Source organism: Lycorma delicatula, chromosome 2, assembly GCF_047948215.1.
Source record: "Lycorma delicatula isolate Av1 chromosome 2, ASM4794821v1, whole genome shotgun sequence".
In the NCBI taxonomy this organism is placed as follows: domain Eukaryota; kingdom Metazoa; phylum Arthropoda; class Insecta; order Hemiptera; family Fulgoridae; genus Lycorma; species Lycorma delicatula.
Window position 1 is genome coordinate 133,390,052 of NC_134456.1, and position 23,024 is coordinate 133,413,075.

At 30.3% G+C, this 23,024-nt stretch overlaps 1 protein-coding gene across 1 annotated transcript in view; it reads left to right on the plus strand.

The window, feature by feature from the left end:
• LOC142320256 (neuroligin-1-like) overlaps nt 1–23,024 on the plus strand; it is a 770,210-nt gene that overhangs the window by 498,701 nt on the left and 248,485 nt on the right. Inside the window, exons 6-7 of the mRNA XM_075357957.1 lie at nt 1,050–1,296; nt 14,233–14,384. Of these exons, the coding sequence (XP_075214072.1) occupies nt 1,050–1,296; nt 14,233–14,384 (399 nt within the window). The remainder of the gene's footprint in view (nt 1–1,049; nt 1,297–14,232; nt 14,385–23,024) is intronic.

Here is a 23,024-nt window from a genome sequence, read left to right on the forward strand (position 1 = left end):
ATAGTGCACTGTATATATTAAATTACTTCTTATTGTGTTTTTATTGTTGTGGCTCTCAGCTGGTCCCACACGCGTTATAAACACACAGAATATAAATAGTAAACAAATACAGTATTTAACAATCTCATTCAAGAACGATATAGACTAATATGTAAATCAAATTTGTATTTAATTTTTTAATAAGAAAAAATTGCATTTGCAAAATGAAATACTGATGAATGAACCAGATCATTGCTGAACTGTATATCGTGATTAATCGAAAAATAACTTTAAAAAATTATTATTATTATCTTAATTATGCAATCTATAAAAACATATATATAAGTTTATATACATATTTATTTATAAGTTTATATGTTTTTGCTGCTGCAGGAAAACTATCATATACAAAGGAAGAATAAAATACAAAAATTATATGATACGTGTAAAATCTCAAAGGAAAACTAAAGTAAACTTATTTAAATTACAGGTTTAACAGTACAAAATAAAAGAACCTAATATTCTTTGTATAAAATCAGGCAAATTGAATATTTTTTTTTACTTGTTCAACTCTCTTCGAGACACCTTCACCCTGTTCACAATTTTGACTGATTTTATAATGGACATCTTTAAACTGTGAAAGTAACACTGACTAGTACTTTTGTACCCCAGGCTGAGTTACATGCTTTATAATTAGATTCATTTTCTTCTGTTTAACACTATTTAGAAATTCGAATATAATTTACCTGTTTTGAAAAATACTGTACTACAATATGTAAAATTAAACTTAAATATATTGGAGTATAAAAAATATATTGGAGTATACAATTTATATTGTATTCTTTTATTAATGTTTTTAAAAAACATGTATACATGTTTTTTTAAACAGATTATTTAAGTGTAAAATCTAATAATAATAATTCCTGATAATTTGATTTTATTGTTTCTGAATTATTATTAATGTTAATATCGCTAGGGAAATATTATTTTTATTTTTTTATGAAATTCTTTTTTGATGATGGACCGGATTTCATATTTTTAAAAGATTTTTATCTCTTTTTTTGTTACAGAACCTACGTTCGGAATGCCTATTATTACCACCTAAACGAAATATTTTCAACGATAAGGAACGAATATACAGATTGGGAGAAACCAATAATTCACCCAATAAATATTCGAGATTCCACCTTAGAAGCGCTGAGCGATGGCCATACAGTAGCTCCTTTATTACGTGTTGCACACCTTCATGCAAGACGTGGTGCTACGACTTATTTCCTTCATTTTGGCTATCAATCCAAGGACGGTGATTACATACAGGTAATTGATTAAAAAATTAATAATTTTCTTTCTTCATAAAATTTAATGACGCATTAAAAGAAAATATTTTTATAACATTTACTATTCCTTAGATAGAGCATGAATGTTACATCTAAGGAATAGTAAATGTAAAAATATTTTCTCTGCGCAGAGATGTTGGGGGATTTTCTGATCTGAATGATGAATTTTAGGATTAATAAGAATAAAGAGGAGGCTTTTAATACAAAAATAATTGTGAAATCAATTCCTGACTAACTTTGTTAACTGATGTCAAAATAATATCAAACGACTTGGAAAAGCGACAATGATTTAATCCGTTTTACAGATTAAATCCTACTCGAATAGATTACTAACCGTTAGGAAGACCGTTGAAAGAAGAAAACACGACTATTGACTTTACATGCTGAACAGAAATATCTAAGCTTATTAAATTTTTTTCGTTTATAATTTATTGCAGCAATATGAAAAAATTACCTATTATTTCATTTTTATTTAAATCAATTGATAAAAATTTTTTCATTCAAAATTTTTAATCCCGTTCTTTACTTATATCACCGTTTTTCTCATTATGCTTTCAACACAGATCCTTCGGTAGTTTTAATACAGTTTTTCTTTTCCGTAAAACTATTAGTGTCACTGGATATAATTTGTATCTGATCTATTAGTGGAAGATGTAAAAGCTTAAGGTTTTTCTATTTATTACAAAATTATTTTATCAATCACATCGTGGATTATATATCTTAATAAATTCTACTGCAATAGCCCCCTTTCATCTTAAAAGTTGAGTATCAATTACTCATTCCCTTGTCACAGAACGCGGCTGTTATTTTGGAAACATAAAAATGATCATTCCTGATTTGCTTTTTTGAAGTGTTATTGACATCCAGACATTGATAAAGACATAATTCCAAAAAGAACGGTAACTGAAACTATAAAAACCACAAAGCAAAAGAAAGAATCGTAAACTATGCGTTTTTTCAAAACAGCGTGTTTTTCTTACAGTGTATTTTTGAAATAACAGCGTATACCAAATATCAAACTGATGACAGATGGTTGTACAGTAAATACATATCATATATATAGATGGTTATGGTTTTTAGGGAGTTTCATTTTTATTGTATTTAAAAAACTGTCAATATGTCGTATTTACAGTGAGGTTCCCCTGATCAGTTTTATTATTTTAAAAGCGCATACCAAGACGTAAACTTTATTTATTACTGTTAAAAATTGAGTCAGCACTTTCTTAACATATGACGGAAGTCAGAAAACTGTAAGTGCAAATTGATGTAGTTAAACAGCGACAAGTTCAAACGGTACCCATTATAAAATCATCTTACATATACCTTCATATCACCTTAATATTTAAGAAAATTAAGATAGATTCAATATGTCGGATCCAAGATGGCGGACAAAAATTATAAACCAATCATAATGCAGATTTTTTTTAACTACGTAGAACCCCATTTCTTTCTACTTCCAAATACGTCTCAGATATACAGTATAAAGCTGTTTCCATACTTAAATATCACCCAAAGTTATTAACACAAACTGTATTTATTAAATTTACTTGTTTTTCTGTCAGTAATGTATTTTTAGTGTCATACACTATATATTCTTTTACAACCAATTAACTAGTTAACTCTAAAGGCATTTCATAAAAATATCCCAATTCAAATACAATTTTTTTATTACAAATAAAATTAATTAATCTGTAATAAAATTCATAAAATTAAATAGAGCATTTCTTACATAAAAAAAATTACGTTATTATTACTCAAAATATCAGAAAGTCTTCATGATTGTGTAATGAAATGTTATGTTAAATAAATCCTCACTGATTATAAGTTATCAACCGATACAATTACTCAGTGACCGGTGTTGAACTCAAATTTAGTTTAGAAGTTACTTAAATGTTAATTTCAAGCTTGAATTTTTTATGTGTAGTTTTATGCGCTTGTTAAGTGTGTTTACAGTTCAATTAATAGCCCTATTTCAGATTGCTCAAAATAAAAATAGATGTTAGTAGACTAAGCGGTTTCAAATAAAGTTTCTTTTTTGAATTATTAGTTGTATTTAAAAATAATTTCATAGACAGAAATATTTAATCATGAATATTCGTAAGTAAAGTTTACAAACGCCTTACTTATTTTCATAATTAATTTTGCTAGGCACATACAGACGAAATATGCAGAATTTAATCAAAGTCCTCTGCATATGTATAATAGTACACTCAACTTATACTGCTGATAGTAAACAATAGGTAGGATGTTACGTAAATTTACATATATTGTCATAAATTTCATTACCTGCACGGGAAGAAAATTAATTTTTAGTAAAATAATAATAATAATAATATTGATAACGGATGTAAATTTATTGTTCGTTGTTGCCTGAAAATTTTGATTTGTTAATAGAGACAAATTTAAGAAGTTCATATTTACTAGTTGTGCATGTATTCTTTCTGTTATTTTTAAAATGTTCGTAGTTACGCTTATTGGAAATGATATGCAGTTGATCCGTATTTTCTTCGCTACGGATTCATATACACATTCTTACAAAACACACAGAAATGCACAATTTAAAATGTACTTGGAGTGACAGAGGAATAATGACTTAAAACAGGGTCAAAGAGAGGGAGAGGTAGTGAGAAAGAATGAATAAATAACGACATAATCAGTAATGGAAACTCACGTTACAGATCTTGACAAAAATTCACAAAAATATACACTTTTAATACAGTTAATGGATTCAGTTGCGGTCTGCAGGCTTATATTTTTTCCGGTATAATGCAAAAGCAGATGATATTCTGTTTGTTGACAAATCTTTCAATTTTGGTGACTTCCGTTACAACATAGACGAATGAAAGTAACAGTCTTTTAGAAAGCTGAATCTTTTCAAGCTGTAAATTTATTTTACGCCACCATCCTCTTAGCATAGTTGAACAACCAACTTAGTTTTATCCGTATCACTTTTTTTCGCAGCCTTATAAATCTTTTTAAACCCAGTTTGTCACTTGTCCAAAACACGGTTTAACAAGTAAGAGCTTTACTTTTGTCAGACGACTTTGAGTAAGGAAATAAATCTCGTAATTTCTTTTCTCATGCTGAGAAATTGTAAGAAGTTGAAAAGACAACTAAAAACTTTTCCTTTAAAGTACTAACAAGAATACCTACGACTTTCAAATAATTGTTTCATTCAGGACAGAGTATAAATAAAATTGCGAATCAGTAAACGTTATTGTTCCAGAAAACTGAATTAGTACTTGAGTTTTCGTGTAAAGAATATTAAATTACATCTGTCACAAAGACAACGTTCTTCGTGTATATTTAGTGGCAAATTTCAATTAAATCTTGATTCAAATAACTAATTATCTTCATAATGGTTTTATGTGAAGTAAATATAACGTAACGCATTTGAGATCATCTTAATTACGTAATCAATTAAATCACCAATAATCAATTAAAAGTAGTGTTTTGTTATTTCAATATTTTTTCTGTTTATTATATTATTATTCGTTTGATAATTTTATGCTATAGATGATACGAATTATAAGAAATATTATATATTATAAAACAAAAACTCAATATGATGAAAAAATAGTAAAATATCTAATATTTCTAAAATTATATTTCACGTTTTATTGGATAGAAAAGTGGGAAATAATAATTACACATCTTACTGTATATTCATCCGTATGCATATACTGTACGTATGTATACATATATATTTCTTTGAGGAATTCAATGGAAACGTTTCTCTGCATGTCATTTTCTAGTATTCAAATTTACTTGTGGTTTCAGTAGATAGGAATCGATTGTAAATTAAACATTGCGGCAAAAAATTTAGTCATTTAAAATAAGTTAATGATGTAATGTAATGACTTTTTTTTAAATTTATAGCTTTAGAAACTAAACATTCGATATACCCGTATAATAATTCCCTGCTGCAGTCATCCGCAGGACTTATCACAGTTGTAAATGAAATGCAGTATGCTACTTCAAATTCAAAACGTTGTTTCAAAAATTTTTTAAACATTGATTGAATTGAATTGAATTGATACGCTGATTGAAATTTCATATTCATTGATTGAATTTGTACATTTTTATCTTTCATGTATATAAATAAAGTTAAATATTTATGTAACCTAAGTTTGCATTTTTAAAAAAGGTTTATTAACGAAAGTAGACCTATTCCATCATGTAGGTAACAAAAAAAAAAAAAAAAAAAATCACTAAAACAAGTTCTTTATTACGAAAAAAATATTCATTTTAATTTGGGTAAAATGGAGGAGAGTCAGAGGTTTTGTCCATATTGAACAAACAAATTGTTGTTACAAAAATTTTAATAAATTACGATACATCAGCATTTTAGAAAAAAAAAATAGAATATAAATTATATATTTATAAATTTATTTTAAATTACATAAAACGGGATTTTAAAAAACTAATATACTAACATTTGTAGAGCTTAGAAATGTTAAATAAAACAGTAACTTTTTATTCAAACAGCAAACAGTGTACATGTTTTCAACAATTTAAAAAAAAAATCATAATATCAATGAAGTGTTATAAATAAATTTCATCCATTTTTAAAACTTTTTAAAGAAAGATTATTTTTAATTTTCAAAAAATTATGAAAATTTATAAATTTATATACAGAAATTTTATAAATGTTTCTTAATTTGCCAATTAAATTTTGCTAGTTTCAGTAATCTAAAAAAAGTCGGAAAGTATTAAACGTGTCATGTAACTGTAAATTCTGTATTAACCAAGAGCTCTCATATCAAGAAAGATTTTCTAAAAATTGGCTGAATGAATATATGAATATTTATATATATAAAATAACAAATTAAAAAACGAGTAACTCTGATTTCTAGTTGATGAAATGTTGCAAATAATTTAATCCTTGGATTTTTCACGTTTGTATTTTTATTAAATTGGCCATTTTGAATGTATCACGCCTTACAAAATACTTGTAAATTTAAATAGGTCATTCCAACAAACGTTCACAAGAAATAATAATATTTTTTTAAGTAGCTTAAAACTTCGTATGAACGTGCAATGCGTCATTTTAATCAACAAATATTGAAAATTAGATTTACCATGTTATAAAATTTGTTAATACAGACTTTTATTTTTAATTTCAAACCTAAAGGCCAAAGGTTACTTCACGGTTTTCAAGTTTTATAACTGTTAATTTGAATGAGAAATACTTCGCGGTTTGAAAATAATCTTGCAATAGTTTATTTATGATTTGACTACTTAATTTATTATCACTAAAACAACTTATTTTGATGGAAAATTTAGAAATTGAAAACAGTTATTATATTACATAATTAGCGAGGCAAAATTAATTTCCTATAATTAAGATGTAAAAGAGCTATATATAAATTCATAATAAAATTACGATTAATAAAATCAAACTAGAGCAAACTAGTTGCAGCACATAAGTCTGAAGTAAATAAAGAAAAAAAGCAGAATCTATTTGAATGAAATGGTGTTTGCTTTAATATGTTAAAGCAAAAAAATAATAATTAACTACTCTAAAGAAAAACTTTTCAAAAAGTTTAAATGAGCAAGAGATTAAGAAATATTGAAATAGATTAAAAGTTTATCTTGGTGAATATTTTTAGCGAATTCATTTATAAGTTTTTATGTAGCAGGACATTTTTATAGATTAAGTAATTAGTATTTTTTCGCAAGAAAGTTATCAAATTTTTAATTAGTATAAAAATAGCATTGAATAGCTATTGGTAATCGAGCAACATCTACCGGCTGCATTTATTACTAATCTTGGAAATATAACGCGCGAATATTACTAGACTTTTATTGTGTAATAATTAACATTGATTATGTGATTTGCGGAAACTCTTGTACGTTGAACAAATATGTAGGGCATATGAAATTATAAATAAATATTATAAATATATTAAGTGATCATCAGCAGGAATAAAAACAAAACCAGGAATAAAGGGAAACTAAAATTAATATGCGACAGTTGTCCCAAATTCCTAGTCTTGTAAAGCTTATTCGTGGTGATTTAATTGAGATGTCTTGATTATTATTTATATGCTTGCAGCACAATATTTATGGGGTAAAAAGTGTAGAATTTGTGTAATTTTAGATGGGTATTTTTAGTGGGTATTATAAAATACCTGGGAATCACGTTATCTGCACACCGTAAATACAAAAAAAAACCTTGTTTTTTCTACATTCTAATTTAATTTTTTAATGAGTAACCATCACAAATAATATATACTTGTATTATTTCTCCCAGCTGTGAAAGAAAAATTTTACATGAATTTAATGTAGATGAGAAGTAACAGTAAGAAAATAAGTTTTCTTACTTCATAGATGACGATATATTTCATCAATTTAAATGTAATAATGTCACTGATCGTATTATTTTATTTTTTTGTTTAACCGTCGTAACTCGACTTAAAAAAAAATCAGGATCCAAAGCCTAGCTTTATCTAATTTAATGTTAATCATTCCCGGATTGTGCCTATATTTAAGACGCAACTGACAAATTAGAGTTCTAAAATTTACAGTCAAATATGATTACAAATAATTGTATTAGTTATTTGTAATAAAACAAATGGTATCGTTATTTGTAATTAAATGCCAGAACCAATTGATTTGTGCCGGTTGTGTAATATCATGCAATATCCATGATCAAGTTACGTAACTGGTTTTACGTGAGTGTTAATCCAATCTGCTTGTTTAAGCTAAAGGATAACTCTTTCTGTATTTAAACACATTGTAAAAGTGACACTCACTTATTGTAGGCGAAATAAATTATTTGAACATGAACTTAATCAATCGGTCTCAATTACTTTACATCAAAAAAAACTGAAATAATTTGTGTTGAATTTACGTGAAAATAAATATAAACGTTCAACTGGGTTTCAGGATGACATCATTTCAAGAAAAAATAGAAATAATCACAATAGTTCTATTTTTGTTCCTAAGTCTATTTTCATGTAATTGAGAAAATTGAAGACACCACGGTGACAACTGGTAGGGTTGTTTGACGGGTCAACCTGCTGGTGAAAGTCGTCGATGCTCTCACAACTGAAGAAGAATTGGTGCAGGAATCACGTAAGGTTGCCGGAGAGTCGGTGACTATGGAGGTGCTCTCCCTGCTATCGTCGTTTGGGGCAACCCAGGTGGCGACGATGGCGGTGCCGCCCATCTTGGCGTGTGCGTTAATTAAGGCTGGTCGAGTTTGTATTGAGTAGATGGCCTGTAGAGTGCTGAGGAGATCCACCGAAGAGCGGTGCTTTCGGTGCTGGGAGTAGAGGACCGCGCTGGATCCTGCAGCGGTTCCGACAGGAGGGGACAATGTTTCAACAGCGGGGGCAGTGGTCACCAGCGGAAGGACTGTCAGGTGGAGGCCAAGCATCCTTCCTATAATATGCAAGGGCACTCGCTCGGAGGTCGTGGCTGCAATGCCACACACAAGACGAGAGAGCCGCGCTCTGAGGAACAGCGTGGCTTGCGGTTGGGGCAGCCCCGTTCAGGAGGGGTGGGATGCTCAGATGTCCCATCTTCGATGATTGAACGGGGAGTGGAAAGATCATAGTCCCGGTAGGGGATCCCCTTTTTGAGGCTGACCGAAGTTCCGACGAGAAGATCCCTTTTGGGGTCTCCTCGCTTGAGACATGCTACTTGTAAAACCGTAGTCCCGAAGAGGGGATCCCTTCTAGCATACCCTTATTAGAGTTGTGGCAGTAAAGATTGAGTCCCAGTTGCCTGGGACTCAGGCGATGACACCTCCCGGAGCTGTGGTTATGCTCAAGTGCGGGTCCGGCAAAAAATGAAGGAAATTATACAAATTTATAATTTTTATAATTTAGGGGCGGGGCAAAAAATGAAGGAAAAAAGAACAAGAAAAAAATGTCTATTGTCATACTTCGTCTTCCTCAAAGTAAGTTTGAAGTAATCTATCTCAAAGTATGTTTGGTAAAATTGTTGATAAGATGTCCGTTAAAACGTTTTATTATAACACAGATAGATTTTATTCTTCTATTGATTATATCATAATGCCGAAAGCGCCCTAGAATTCATTTTCTGACTCAAGGCAATGTTTATATTATTTATATGTAGAATATAATGTTTTATAAATAAAGAAATGTATAAACTCTATTAAGAGGAGCCATTTACATAATTTTATTTTCGTTATTTTATAATTTAAATTATTCATCAATTTATGATAATGTTATTTCTCAATAGATATATAATTTGTTCCAAGGCGTTAGTACGTATTCTATGTAACAAAAGACAAAGCTTTGCTTAGAACAATGGTTAAAATTGCCTTTTATCCCTTCCAATAAGGCTTCCTTGCAGCTGTGAACACTTTGTCTTTTACACCAAACGTCTAGTGGTGCACTGAAATACATTGTTTTGCTGTAGAGCTTGTGACTCAAGTTCACTCACCACATGCGCTCGACTTTCTTCTTTATATGTGTAAAAGAGAGTAGAAGTGAGTACTTATTGCATATTGATTTTTTCTTCGATTCAGTAGAACGAAGAATAATAAAGAATTTTTTTAAGTACGTTGATTTTTTTATTATACAGATATGTATAGTTAAATAACCACGAACTTACCCTGTTTAACAGAAATAGTCGAATAAAATATGAAGTATTGTTGATTTTATACATCATTTTTATGAAATGAAGTATACTGATAAACCTGTAATATTTAAAGCCTCTTAACTCAAAATAGTTTAATTCATTACTATTTTTGAAATCCCATAATAGTCTGTTAGAACTCTCATCCGATATTATATTTGAATTTGATGGGTAGTTTAGGCTGATTGCTTATTAGGGTGATAGCTAATTTTAAATGTAGATTTAATTAAAGGCTGAAGTGTAAAATGTTACCATTCATTGGCTGCATTCTAAACTACAAGGAGTGAAAGACTTATAATAATACTATAACCATAAAATGGATTTGAAGAAAAAATATACTTTTTTATTTGTTTTAATATATAAGACCATTTGTTTTTAATAAAACCGCATTAGAATAAAATTATTATTTCACTAAATAGTATTTTAATAAAATTAGACTGAGAAAAATATTGTTTATTCTATTAGTAATTGGCAATACTTCTGAAAATTGTAAAATTCACTCGATTCAAAGCTTAAAAATTGTGAACGATATTTCTATATTACAGAATTTTAAAACGTGTATCATACATTCCTTTTATTTTTCATATTCTCCTATAGAGTTATTTGAAGAATTTTAATTTAAAATAAAAATAAATGGATTATTTGCCAAGTAAAAGTAGAAAATCTTGAGTAATTTAGGTTCAAAATGTAACGTAGAATTTTAAAAATCTTGTAGAGATGAAAATATGTCTTGGCCAAGATACAGCAAAACTTTTTCATAAGAAGAACATAAAAAGTTATATTGGGTTAGTTTTAGTAAATTGGGTTATAGCAAAGAATAATAGAAAAAAATACAAATTCAACCATTTAATCTAAACAATTTGTTTAAAAATAATTTTTTTTTTTCATTATTAGTTCATACTGATTACGAATGAAGTCAAAAATAAAAGGAAATAATAGAGTTCATAGTTTTCATTTGGATGGAAGACGGTTTGAGTATAATTTCATTTAAGTTTAAATTTCATTTGATTTAAATCGAATCGCCAGATTTAATTAAGTTGTCGTGAGGCAAACTAACAGACAAGATAGGATTGCTTTGGAATCAACTACAATCATAGAACTTCCCTGTTTGGTCAGATTTTTTTCTTTTATCTTTATTTTTCGGATATTGTTTTGCCATTAAACAAATAAAGCTTACATTTCAACAGCACAGTAATTAAAATTGACATAAAATAGGCTGATATTTTATTCCATTATCTCTTTATAATTTAAAAATAATTTAAAATTTACTTAACGTACCTAAAATCTGTATACTTATCTCTTGTGTTAATTCCACTGGGTAAACACGGCTACATAAATAAAATTTTAAACGCTAAAATTATACGTTCTTTTATGAAGATAGTAAAAACATGATGCATACTTGTCATAGATCAACTATATGGCCAAAAGCTATTCATTTAGAGTAATTTTTTCTATTTATGAGGTTTCCAGGTAAAAAACTTGAGTTTTTTTTCTATTTCTTCTTGAACACAAAACTAGGAATTCTAGGGAAGCCAAGAAACAAACGTCAAAGGAAAACGGGACAAAAGGTTTGCTGGGTCCGAAATGAAATAAAAGGACTAATATTAATGTTATTAAATAACTTCATAATTAATGAAATATTAAAACTGATAATTTTTTATTTTAATATAGTATTTTGTGGCATAATATTTATATTCGAAGTTTATCGATTTATATTCCTCGGAAAGAAAATCACAAAAAGCAATATAGGTTATAACCCACAGTAAAAATTCATGATAAGAAATCACATATAACGAACTTCTGCCGCAAAATGAAAAAAAAAATATTAGATAATTTAGGGGGTGAAAAGTAGTAGAAGAAACGAATCACATTACAAACAGAAGAAAGAATGTATGTTGAAAACGATTACCAAGTCTCACAACGTTCAGCGTAGATGACCGCGCCTGCGTAAACTAATTGCTATAGCATTACATTTGATTAAAATTGATCAAATTTATGATTTTGAGGTAGATTCTGCGAATAAATTCATATTTGCGCAGTATTTAACTAAAATGTAATTTAAATTTATCATGATTTATATACTAGAAAGTTATAAATAGGGGTTTAAGGTAAAATGTTAATTGTCTATTGATACCGGACTAGGTTTTGGAGAGCTACGCTCCTCATTCGAATACTTATAGATGAAGATTATATGAATATTGTTTAAACGTAATTGCGATAAGTTTATCTTCTATTTTCTTCTTCGATAATTCCGAATGAAATAAAATAAAAATGCCAGCTGTTTTTAAACGACTGCCCAAAAGGCAATATATTTAGGGTATATGTTTGTTCCACCGTAGAAGCTCAACCACCGAACTGATTTAGATGTATAACCCTGCATTGGAATTCTTACGTTACCGTGAATGTCAAAGGCTATATATATATATATATATATTATATATATATATATATATTATATATATATATATATATATATATATATATATATATATATATATATATATATATATATATATATATAAGTTATATAAGTTAAGTTTAAAACTTAACGAGTTACGTTTTTAAAAAACTAACTTTATATATTACAATAGTACACATCTAATCGTAAATAATTAAATGTTAACATCATTATGCGTACATGCTAATGTTTTATAAAATAGGACGATATAATGTGGAACGAGTCTAATAGTACATGTTAACTGTATGAGTTCCCGACTGAGGCTAACTTATAATTCTTACAGTTAGCATAAAGACAAAGATTGCAACTGCATTACATTCTTTCTCACACTAGCTTTTCGTAGAAACTAGGAGTAGGCTACACACGTGGCTTATGGAATGTAATGCATGATCTACTCTCAGACTATTTTCTCAGTAACATAACTTACATATATGTATATGTACACGTGTTTATATTAATTTATAACACGTAAACTATATAAATTTATACTAATGGAGATTTACCAGTTGAAGCACAAATTTTAATGAATTGAATTAATGAACTGTGATCTGTGAGTTTCTATCATTATGTTAGCTGCGTTTGAACTGAATGATTCAAATCAATCGAAGGAATAATATTATTAAAAATAATAGAATTAAATTTACGTTAAATAAAATAAAGTAATATTAAAATTTAAAAAAAAATTCTGTTTAATAATAATGGGCTTGCCGTGGAGACTGTGTTGGGGGCTAGAGTGATGAGGTGATGCGAGTACCTAATCCGAGGCTAAACCAATCATCACCATCAACTTGTAACAAACTGGGAGCCCCTGGGGCGCTATTTCAGGAGGTGCAATGGGGTGCTCTTATAATAGCTCTGCAAACAATCGGCCGATTTTCAAAATTCAAACAGGGTATTTGTTAGTCGGTTGAAGGCTAATTTTTGAACGCGTCAGGTACACTCTCAATCTAACAGATCTCTGTGGCGGAGTGGTAGCGTCCCGCTTTTTCATCCGGAGGTCCCGGGTTGAATCCCGGTCAGGCATTTCATTTTTCATACGCTACTAAATTCCATTTCCATATCCCACGAACAAGCTTTAAGCTTATGTGGTGATATCATATGAAGCCAAATAAAAAAAATATTGTTATTCGACAATTTCTTGTTAAATCTTCGCAAACAATCTTCCGATTTTCAAGACTCAAACGTTGTATTTGCTAGTATAATGCAAAATCACGATGGAACTAAACTAAAACAAAAATTACTGATACACTCAGAAACATCGAATGGCCTTTGTTGCTCCAGCCGTGACCAGCTGGAGCCCAGGAGCTCCCATAAACGGTTTTTGTACTGTTTGTTGACATTGATTATTTTTTTATCATCGAGTTTTATTTTTATGAGAGTTTTCATCAATTAGATGTTTTGTGTTAAGCAATTTGTTTATAAAAATAGGTATTGATTAAATAGCAATTACTTAGTTACATTTTCTATTTTGTCACTTTTTTTAAAACCTGATTCAACGGAATTATATATCACCCTTTAATTCACAGTTACTGGCAGAAATTAAGTAAGAATATTTTGATAATTTTATTGATCATAATAGAAAATAAATTGGGAAGATTATGATTTTTCCTAGTCTGTATACTTAAATCGGTTCATGAAAAGAAATTTCGATTGGTAAAAAAATAATAATAATTTATTTTTCTACTCAAATATAATACAAGTGATTCCTTCAATAGCAATAATTATTTATATATTTATTATATGTATTTTTATTTTTTAATTATATTATTATTATATTCAGAACAACACAAGCCGGTTTTTTTGTACTTTTACTAAATCTGCTTTTTTATTTGTTTATTTCTCTAGCGGTTGGGCAGCGTTCGAGGGGATGACTTGCCATATATATTAGGCCACCCACTGGTCGGTGGTATGCCACATTTTTCGCACAACTACACAAGACAAGATATTGTTGTATCAGAGACCCTTCTCAGTTATTTTACTAACTTTGCAAAAACAGGGTAAGTTTTATTTTTTTTTTTTGTGTTTTAAGATTTTACAAACGAATTAAGATTAAAAATTAAGAACCAAAACTAAAGTTTAGATTTTAAAAATATGTTTTATTTTAAAATTCATGATTTTTTGTTATTATTATTGTTGATGGGAAAACTCTTTTTTATATAGAAGTATTAAAGAAACTGAAATGCTATCAGAAACAAGATCATTGTTACAAACTAAAATTAGATTTAAGTGTACATTGCTTTAAAATCTGTCATTTAATATTAATGATATACTACTCATTACAAATTGCTTTTAATGTGTTATCTGTAACTGTTTAAGCTGTAAACGTTGTGTTAAAATGTGAATAAAAACGTACCATACCTGTTTATAAACAATTATAATTAATAATTTTGAAATAATTCTCCGAGAATTGCTATGCCGAGTGTCTTTTAAGTCGCTATAGTCTTTCTTCTGACGAACTTCTATCTTAGAAATTTGTGTAACGTTATCTAGAAATGGTTAATCAGCTCTGATCTAGAATAGATTTATCTGACAAAAGTTTTTATTAAAACATATATATATATATATAAATACATATACTAGCTCTACCCGCCCGCTTCGCTGTGGGATATTGTGGTTGCGTGGATGAGAAATGAGAAACAAAACAAAGCATACGTTTCATAGAAGTTTAATTTTGCAATACTTGTGAATATACAATATTTTTTTGTTTTTCCACTGTCTGCGTTGATATAAAGGCTATCTGGTTTGCCGACTCGGGAACACGTAACATACAGTTGCCCATGTGAGAAGCAATCCGCATCTAAATCTAAACCACACAATTCTAAAGATTGACCTTGAGCTTTATTGATTGTGATTGCAAATGCCAATCGAATTGGGAATTGCAATCTTTTAAATTAAAATGGTGTATCGGTCGGGATTATGGGTATTCGAGGAATGAGGAAATCTTCACCCTTTGAAAGGCCCCGTTAAAATCGTTGCTTCCACTACGTTATTCATCAATTTCTTAACTGCAAGTCGCGTGCCGTTGTAGAGTTTTGGCTGATTAATATTCCACAACAGGATAATTGTCATTTTTTGATCGAACCGTTGCTAGAATCAGTCTAATGAGGAATGTTTTCCCAGTTCCTCCTGGCGCATCCAAGAAGAAGGTCCCCCCAACTCCATCATTTATCATTTGCATTATGCGATCATAAATGCGTTTCTGTTCACGCGTTAATTTGGGAATGTTTGATTGGACATTTGACTGAAGATCACCAATGTTGTAAATCTGTTCACGGCGTAAATCCACATCAAATGAAGCAATCGCAGCTCGGGTGGGTGCTGGCATTCCCCATTGACTAAGAACTTTATTTGCAATAGCTAAGCACTTGTCTTCAATATTTATCAACGCTTCGTTGTAAATGCCTTCTGTAAATTCCATGGTCATATTGGTATTTTCTAGGCGTACTCTATGCAAAATATCCTCAGCCATATGCGATCGATATCTTTTCCATAACTCTGTGGGAGATGAAGGGAAGCAAGCGGTCAATATAATTGCGAATAATACGCGAATTTGGTTAGGATGTGCAGTGTTGCACGCGTCATTAATACATATATCCCACTGTTGGTCATTTTCTAATAAATTGGTGAAAGGCGCAGTTCAATCACGACACGATCACACAAAAGTACCTCGATTAAAGTGAATATTTAATTCAGATTGTATAATAATCTGAATCAGATGCAAGTGTATACGTTTTTTCTTTTGTTAATAAACAATGTAATTGGGAACAGGTATTGTTTCACATGTGACTGCGGTTGTCGTTAGCTAGTATGGCACGTGTTCCCCTCGCTTCCGGCAGATGGCGTGGTCACTGGTACCCAGCTGACCGTTAAAAAAACTGTTTTCTCGCGGTCGCGGGTATGTGACTGATGCGAAAAATAAATAAAAACAATCTTTGATGCGGGTTATATATCGTGCTAAAATTTGAGCTCAATCGGTGCAGAACATTTTGAGTTCTTGAAGCGTACACAAACGAACTTAACATTTTTATATATAAAAATTTATGGGCTGCGAAAAAAAACCCTTAAGTCGTGCGAAAAAACACATCATTTTAAATGCTTACAAAATCAGAGTAATGCTTACAAATTACAGAATAATCAAACGGCGTTGATTTCAGATGTAAATAAACTGCTAACGTAAGTAGAAGTTGTGCTGCTTCAGTGTACAACGTGATTCTCGAGTATGAATCGACTAATGAATTACGGTCTCCAAAGAAAACAAAACCCCGCAGGTCAATTGAGAAAAGGTGAGATTTCGAAAAACGCGTTTTTAAAAACGCGATTCGTAAAAAAATTACACGAATTTGAATTATTTAGAAATACTTTAGCGGTGTATTATGGAAGAGAGTTTAGCGTCCTTTGGAAGAAAATTCGGTTATTGTCTTCGACAACGTTTCTTATCATTAAACGAAAAGAATTCCAGCCATGTTATAGAAAAATAGTGATATCAAAATGTGGCTTAGTTCAAAAGGAATAATTTTTGAAGAGGTTAAAGTTAATGTTCAATCATTGCAAAGGGTTTCGTTTATTAAAAGTAATTATAGTCCGTATGGAACGGACCAAGTATAACGATTGTTTGGTCATATATATATGAAAAAAAATAACCTAACAAAGGATTTTTTGGTCATTATGTAGGGATATTATTTTCTGTGTATTTGGTTATTTCGACTTTTTTTGTTTGCTTAGTCTTAAGTCTATCTGGGCTATAAGAAAGTTGGGTGTTTTAATTTATTTACTGTAAGTCAACCTTCTTGGTGGCTTTTCTTTTTGTTTTGGTGTTTTTTTTTTTTTTAAATAAAATACAGATGTTTTAGCTGTTAAATATAATTCAAAGAAATTTGTTACTTAATCAGTTGTGACTTTGTTTACATTGGCAACGGCCATACGGGCTCTTTGTGATTGGTCGTTGTGTTTGACAGCGGCCATCTTGCATTGATCTGATTGGTTTTCCTTTGTTTACATTTCCATCTGATTTATTAGCCTCTTATTTATTAATAAACTGTACAAATTAAAAATAGATGAAAACAATCTTTGATGCGGATTATATATCGTGCTAAAATTTGAGCTCAATCGGTGCAGAACATTTTGAGTTTTTGAAGCCGTACACAAACGAACCTAACATTTTTATATATATAGATTTCGTTTTATCATTTTACCACACAAAATTAAATGTGAATTAAATCCATAAAACCACATTGCGATTTCTGAACGAGCAAACACAATAATAATAAACAGCTTGTAATAATTGTTTTTATTTACATCATTTATAATTCATATTACTTTTTAGTTTTTAATAAATTTAGAATTTTCTTTCGCCAGACGGCAATTAAACCGATATGTAGCTTAAAATATGTAAATTTAAAAGTATGCCATTGTAATCTATGTTGGGTTCTGAAAATATTTAAAAATACTACAGAAAACTGAATTTGTCACAGTAGTAGGGACTTTTGTACAGATTAAAACCGATGTAAATACATTTACCATTGATTTAAATTTTTTACGTCTGTATTATAGTTCCTTTTATTTTGATGAAAATTTCGTTACGTTTAAGTAAAATTTTAGTTTTAGCTGAATAGTGGGCCCTATAAAATGTCCTATTTCTTTAAATCTGTTAGATTATAATTTTGGCTGGTAAGTATCAGATTTCAACATAACAACTATTAATTACTTTTCTATATAAATTTTAATTGTTTTTTATTAATTATTATATAAATTTAATTATGTCCAAAAATTTGTTTAGGTATTTGTTTTTACATAGTAAATCAAAAAGCACCTTGTTGCATTGTCTTCAATATTACTGGTATATATACGTACATATTATTTAATTATTGATATTAGTGTATCATCGGGTGTTAAACCAGGCTATGTTAGTGATACTCCGTAATATGTAATAGAATTTTATTGCTTTTATTTTTAGTCCTATATCCTATATTCAATTCTATGTTATAATGTTAAGACAAGATTAACCATACACTTCCACTTTACGTAATTTTATTAATACTTGTACTACAACTCATTTTTCCATTCAAATATAAATAATTCTATTACTTTACTTAAATTAGTAGCACTGAAAGTTAGTTTATTGAAAAAAAATAATAAACAGACGTAACCATTTTTTTTTTAATTTTTAAATTTTTAATTTTTTAAAGCGACACTCCAAACATACACTTCCAAATTCTTTTCCTGACATTTAAATTAATTTTTGATGTAAACAAATTATATTTCTTACTGAAGGCTCGTTTAGCTTGTGCTATTCGGCATTTTATATCGCTCATGCTTCTTCCATCTTTAGTAATTTTACTTCCCAAATAACAAAATTCTTCTACCTCCATAATCTTTTTTCCTCCTATTTTCACATTCAGCGGTCCATCTTTGTTATTTCTACTACCTTTCATTACTTTTGTTTTCTTCTTGTTTATTTTCATGCGATAGTTCTTGCGTAGGACTTCATCTATGCCGTTCATTGTTTCCTCTAAATCCTTTTTACTCTCGGCTAGAATTACTATATCATCAGCAAATCGTAGCATCTTTATCTTTTCACCTTGTACTGTTACTCCGAATCTAAATTGTTCTTTAACATCATTAACTGCTAGTTCCATGTAAAGATTAAAAAGTAACGGAGATAGGGAACATCCTTGTCGAACTCCCTTTCTTATTACGGCTTCTTTCTTATGTTCTTCAATTGTTACTGTTGCTGTTTGGTTCCTGTACATGTTAGCAATTGTTCTTCTATCTCTGTATTTGAACCCTAATTTTTTTAAAATGCTGAACATTTTATTCCAGTCTACGTTATCGAATGCCTTTTCTAGGTCTATAAACGCCAAGTATGTTGGTTTGTTTTTCTTTAATCTTCCTTCTACTATTAATCTGAGGCATAAAATTGCTTCCTCTGTTCCTATTCTTTTCCTGAAACCAAACTCTTCTTCTCCTAACACTTCTTCCACTCTCCTCTCAATTCTTCTGTATAAAATTCTAGTTAAGATTTTTGATGCACGACTAGTTAAACTAATTGTTCTGTATTCTTCACATTTATCTGCCCCTGCTTCCTTTGGTATCATGACTATAACACTTTTTTTGAAGTCTGACGGAAATTCCCCTTTTTCATAAATATTACACACCAGTTTGTATAATCTATCAATCGCTTCCTCGCCTGCACTGCGCAGTAATTCTACAGGTATTCCGTCTATTCCAGGAGCCTTTCTGCCTTTTAAATATTTTAATGCTCTCTTAAATTCAGATCTCAGTATTGTTTCTCCCATTTCATCCTCCTCAACTTCCTCTTCTTCCTCTATAACACAATTTTCTAATTCATTTCCTCCGTATAACTCTTCAATATATTCCACCCATCTATCGACTTTACCTTTCGTATTATATATTGGTGTACCATCTTTGTTTAACACATTATTAGATTTTAAATTATGTACCCCAAAATTTTCCTTAACTTTCCTGTATGCTCCGTCTATTTTACCAATGTTCATTTCTCTTTCCACTTCTGAACACTTTTCTTTAATCCACTCTTCTTTCGCCAGTTTGCACTTCCTGTTTATAGCATTTCTTAATTGCCGATAGTTGCTTTTACTTTCTTCATCACTAGCATTCTTATATTTTCTATATTCATCCATCAGCTGCAATATATCGTCTGAAACCCAAGGTTTTCTACCAGTTCTCTTTATTCCGCCTAAGTTTGCTTCTGCTGATTTAAGAATTTCCTTTTTAACGTTCTCCCATTCTTCTTCTACATTTTCTACCTTATCTTTTTTACTCAGACCTCTTGCGATGTCCTCCTCAAAAATCTTCTTTACCTCCTCTTCCTCAAGCTTCTCTAAATTCCACCGATTCCTCTGACACTTTTTCTTCAGGTTTTTAAACCCCAATCTACATTTCATTATCACCAAATTATGGTCGCTATCAATGTCTGCTCCAAGGTAAGTTTTGCAGTCAACGAGTTGATTTCTAAATCTTTGCTTAACCATGATATAATCTATCTGATACCTTGCAGTATCGCCTGGCTTTTTCCAAGTGTATATTCTTCTATTATGATTTTTAAATTGGGTGTTGACAATTACTAAATTATACTTCGTGCAAAACTCTATAAGTCGGTCCCCTCTTTCATTCCTTTAGCCCAGCCCGTATTCACCCACTATATTTCCTTCCTTGCCTTTTCCAATGCTTGCATTCCAATCTGCAACTATTATTAAATTTTCATCTCCTTTTACGTGTTTAATTGCTTCATCAATCTCTTCGTATACACACTCTACCTCATCATCATCATGGGCGCTTGTAGGCATATAGACGTTAACAATCGTTGTCGGTTTAGGTTTTGATTTTATCCTTATTACAATGATTCTATCGCTATGCGTCTTGAAATATTCCACTCTCCATCCTATCTTCTTGTTCATCACGAAACCTACTCCTGCCTGCCCATTATTTGACGCTGAGTTAATTACTCTAAAATCACCTGACCAAAAGTCGCCTTCATCTTCCCATCGAACCTCACTAATTCCTACTATATCCACATTTGTCCTACCCATTTCCCTTTTTAAACTTTCTAGGCTACCAACCTTTTTTAAGTTTCTAACGTTCCACGCTCCGACTCGTAGAATGTTATTTTTTAATTTTCTGGTGACCCCTCCCTAGTAGTCCCCACCCGGAGATCCGAACGGGGGACTATTTTACCTCCGGAATATTTTACCAAGGAAGGCGCCTCCATTATTGCTATGTGAAAATGCAGAGAGCCTCATTTTCTTGGAAAAAAAGCAGCTGTAGTTTTCCATTGCTTTCAGCTGCGCAGTATTCAGAGGACTGAGTGATGTTGATATGGCCGTTTAAGTCATTGTGACTCACGCCCCTAACAACTACTGAAAGAGCTGCTGCCCTCTTTCAGGAATCATTCCTTAGTCTGGCTCTCAACAGATACCTCTCCGATATGGTTGCACCTTCGGTCCAGCTACTCTGTATCCTTGAGCACTCAAGCCCCCTCACCAACGGCAAGGTCTCATGATTCATAGAGGAGGTCATTTTTCATATCAATAAATAAAAAATTTCCAAAATAAAATAAAATAATTTTATTTTGTACAATTTAATAATTAGAGATTGAAATTTTGCGCTAACTTATCATTCAATAATAAAAAATTTGATTTTGAGGGACGTAATACTTTAAAATTATGAACATCTACTTAATTATTTTTTTTTTTAATTTAGAAATAGACGAGTGTCTGACGTGGAAATAGATTCTTCTCAGCTATGTGGAAAAATGAACCTTACATATAAAAACATGTTGTCTTGTTTAATGCTAAACAAACACCTTACCTAGATAAAATACGACGGACAGTAAAACATCTGTTTGAAGCAATTATTATTTAGCTGAACAATTGAATCATATAGATTCTTCAATCTTCTAGTTGAAAGTTGTATGTTACATAATATTTTAAAGAATCAATTATCGTAATGTTGCTAAGAAAAAGAATAGTCTTATATCTTGGCCTACCTTAACTTTCGCAGACGGTATAATTATCAACGGCAAGTTCACTACTATGATTTTCGTGTTGCTCTAATTGTGCTTATCTTATGCATTCATTCTTGTTAATATTGGCCGGTCAGGGCTCGTTTCGCTCATCCGACTGTTTGTATTCTTGACCCTCGACACGTTCATATTCTCATGTAAAAAGCTTAGTAATTTTACTTAATTATATTTCTGTTGCTATGGTGAAAGATATATAATGAAGTAAAAGGATTGATACGTTTACATATTATACATCGTTCATATCAATAAGCATGGTGCTTCTGTATTTATTTATTTATTTTTATAAAATTTCAAAAAACGAATGTCTACAATAGTTTTTTTAATAATACGTAAAAAAATAATAAGCATAATAAATATAAATGTAAACAACGTATTGTTTGTTTGTAGTACACAATACCATTTACTGTACAGTTTTTAGTTCATTTTTTTCCGCTACATGATAGCGCTTCATTCAAAATAAAAATGTGAGCACATACAACAAACCAACACACCGTGCTTTTTTTTATGGAATAGATTACTTTTTATATATTTGTTGTGATATGAAATTATTTCAAATGTCTTCACTCTTTTAATGGCACAGCTAAATCCCGGTTAGATTCCACTTCGAAATTATCTTAGTAACCAGAATTGAAGGTGAAACTATTATGAAGATCGCCTACACCTCCCAGTTCAGTCACAAAGCATCACATTGCTTGTTTATTATTCCTTTGTTTTAAAAACAGTCCTCCCCCCTAAAGATAACAAAAAACTGATAAATCCTTGGCAGTGCCCCTTTGTCACCTGACTTATCATTCGTTAATCAGCTTCTAAAAACAAGTTAATGAAATGTTTCCTAATGTATTAAGCGTATAAACGTAATCTTCAGTTGTGACAATGTCAATTCAATTGGATTAGGTTGCATGTACACAATAGTAATCTCAATAGCTCATAGTCTTTATTAAATTATCTTCCATTTGTATTTTTTTCTTGGATTTTATTTTGTTTGTTTTATCACATAAGCCTGGCTTTCTTGTATACGTGATTCATACCTCTATCACGTCTGCTCAGTCAACTGAGCGTTGTTGATTGAGTAGATTAA